Source organism: Carlito syrichta, unplaced genomic scaffold, assembly GCF_000164805.1.
Source record: "Carlito syrichta isolate Samal-C Ts95f unplaced genomic scaffold, Tarsius_syrichta-2.0.1 Scaffold280698, whole genome shotgun sequence".
Classification (NCBI taxonomy): domain Eukaryota; kingdom Metazoa; phylum Chordata; class Mammalia; order Primates; family Tarsiidae; genus Carlito; species Carlito syrichta.
In genome coordinates, this window is record NW_007224794.1 from 1 (window position 1) to 2,047 (window position 2,047).

The 2,047-nt window shown below is 47.9% G+C and overlaps 1 protein-coding gene across 1 annotated transcript; it reads right to left on the reverse strand.

Annotated features, from left to right (window-relative positions):
* Nucleotides 1-541: 541 nt before the first annotated feature.
* Nucleotides 542-2,041, reverse strand: LOC103254454 (E3 ubiquitin-protein ligase HUWE1-like; the record flags this gene model as incomplete). The annotated part of the gene is made up of 2 exons (XM_008052546.1): nucleotides 1,890-2,041; nucleotides 542-1,172 (listed from the first exon to the last, which is right to left on the reverse strand). A coding segment is annotated over exon 2 (475 nt), but the record flags the coding sequence as incomplete, so codon positions are not given.
* Between the last annotated feature and the right edge of the window lie 6 nt (nucleotides 2,042-2,047).

Sequence of the window (2,047 nt, forward strand, 5' to 3'; positions counted from 1 at the left end):
ACGCCAGGCATTTCTTCCAACTATTCCCCTACCACCATAAAACCGACTTCTTTCTTTAGATAAACTCTTACTAATCTACTGTAGGGCTCATTCCCTTCATTTTCTGGGATGATCTGGCTATTAATTTTTTCCTATGAGAACTGGCTCCCTCAACCAGGCTAGGAGTTCCTTCAAGACAGGATTCTCTTCTCCTTTTGGTGCCTAGCCTAGGGAAGCCACATTCAATGAATGCCTGCTGGGCTTCACAGGAGTGTCTCTGGGTGTGTGTGTGCGTGTGTTTGCATGTGTGTGAGTGTGTGTGTGTGTGTGTGTGTATGTGTGTGTGTGTGTGTAGCGGGAGGAGGGGGGATAAGAGGAGGGAGATGTGAGTGTGTGAGAGCAAGAGAGAAAAGGAGGAGGAAGAGAAGGGAAAGAACTGAGACTGATGAGGACACAAAATGAACACATTTTGCTTTCATAGACACAAATCAAGCTGCTCGCTATCATTTAGGGAGGACTCCTTGGATGATGGAGGAGGTAAAGTGGGTGACACAGTACATACCCCACAGCTCCCACCCTATATCACACTTACTTGAAACAGTAGTGGTAGCAGTCGTGGGGGTAGTCACTGTGGTCGAAGCAGCTACGGCAATGGTGGAAATAGCCGTGGCAGCAACCAGGGCTGGAGCAGAAGTGACAGGGGTGGTTGCAGCAGGGGGAGTGGGTGTAGTGGAGGTGGCAGTGGTGGTGGTGGTAGATGTGGTTGAGGTGGCAGTAGTGGTGGAGGAAGCACTGCTGCCAGAATTAGCTTGTGCTTCCGACACTTTGTTTTCTGGGAGAGCAATTGAGATGAGAGAAAGGAGTCTGAGGAGTTTCTCAGTTAAGAGAGAGCTCCGGCGGATGACTGGGTGTGACAACATGTTCATAAGCTGCCCCAGTGGAGAGGCCTCGAGGCTGTATGGAGAGGTTTCTCCCTCACCACCAGCGCTCACTGGCACTGACTTCACGGAGTTCTTGCCTTTCCGGCTGACATTCATGTTGTCCAGTTTTACCAGTAAGTCCCAGAAGTCTGTGCAAATGCCACTGCTGGTAGATTGTGAAGAGCACGGGCTGCAGGCCTTACTGCCCCTCTCCCGATCACTCTCACAGTTTGTTTCTTTGGTCCGCTGCTGTGTGAAGTGGCTGGGAAATACCTGCCGGGAAAAGGAGGATAGGTTTGGTCTAGGGACGTCTCCATTGAGGTTAAGTCTTCCTGATAAAGACAACTGGTTCCCAAACTCTCTTCTCCTTCGGATAGCTTTAGTAACACAGGGGGAGGTGTCATATAGGGGTTTTATCAAAGAGATGCCAAAGCAGCCCAGAGAAATGAACAAGGACTTTGTAGCAAAACAGAACGATTAGCAAACTTTCCTGAGCCTCAATCTCTGCACTTATATAGAGAGGACAAGTATACTGCCTTGCAAAGTTGTTGAGATTAAATGACATAACGTATTTTGCACAGTGCCTGGCACGAGGCAGGCCCTCAATACATGGCAGCAATGCCTTTATTGAAAGAGCACTGACTGAATCAGAACTAAAAATTCTAGGTCCAGCTCCATCACTTCCTAGTCCACAAAAATGGTCTGAATTCCAGCTTCTTCATCTGTAAAACAGGAATCATACAGACCACAGGCAGTTGTTTTGATGACTGAATAAGACAACGCATAATACTGTAAACAGTGAAGATAAAAATCCCACAAATTTATTTATTGGACAGTTTTCATAGAAATAATACAGGGTTTAGCACTCAAAATAACAGCAAAGAGAAAAACCTATTAGCCCCCCCTCATGTTCAGATTTCACCCAAGCTGTTGCTGCCACCCATCTTCCATCCCCAGGAGTTGGGAGTTGGGTTCTTTCAAGCCCCTCACCTTGGCCAATTGAATGAGTGTGTCCAAAACGTGTCTGCAGACAACAGGAGCAGCCTGGGGGTGGATGTGGACAGTAGAGCCACTGCTTGCATGCTTCTCAGTATGTTTGCGTCCCCCTGAACGCTGGATCTGAAATATATTAGTCCTGCAGCCTAGGG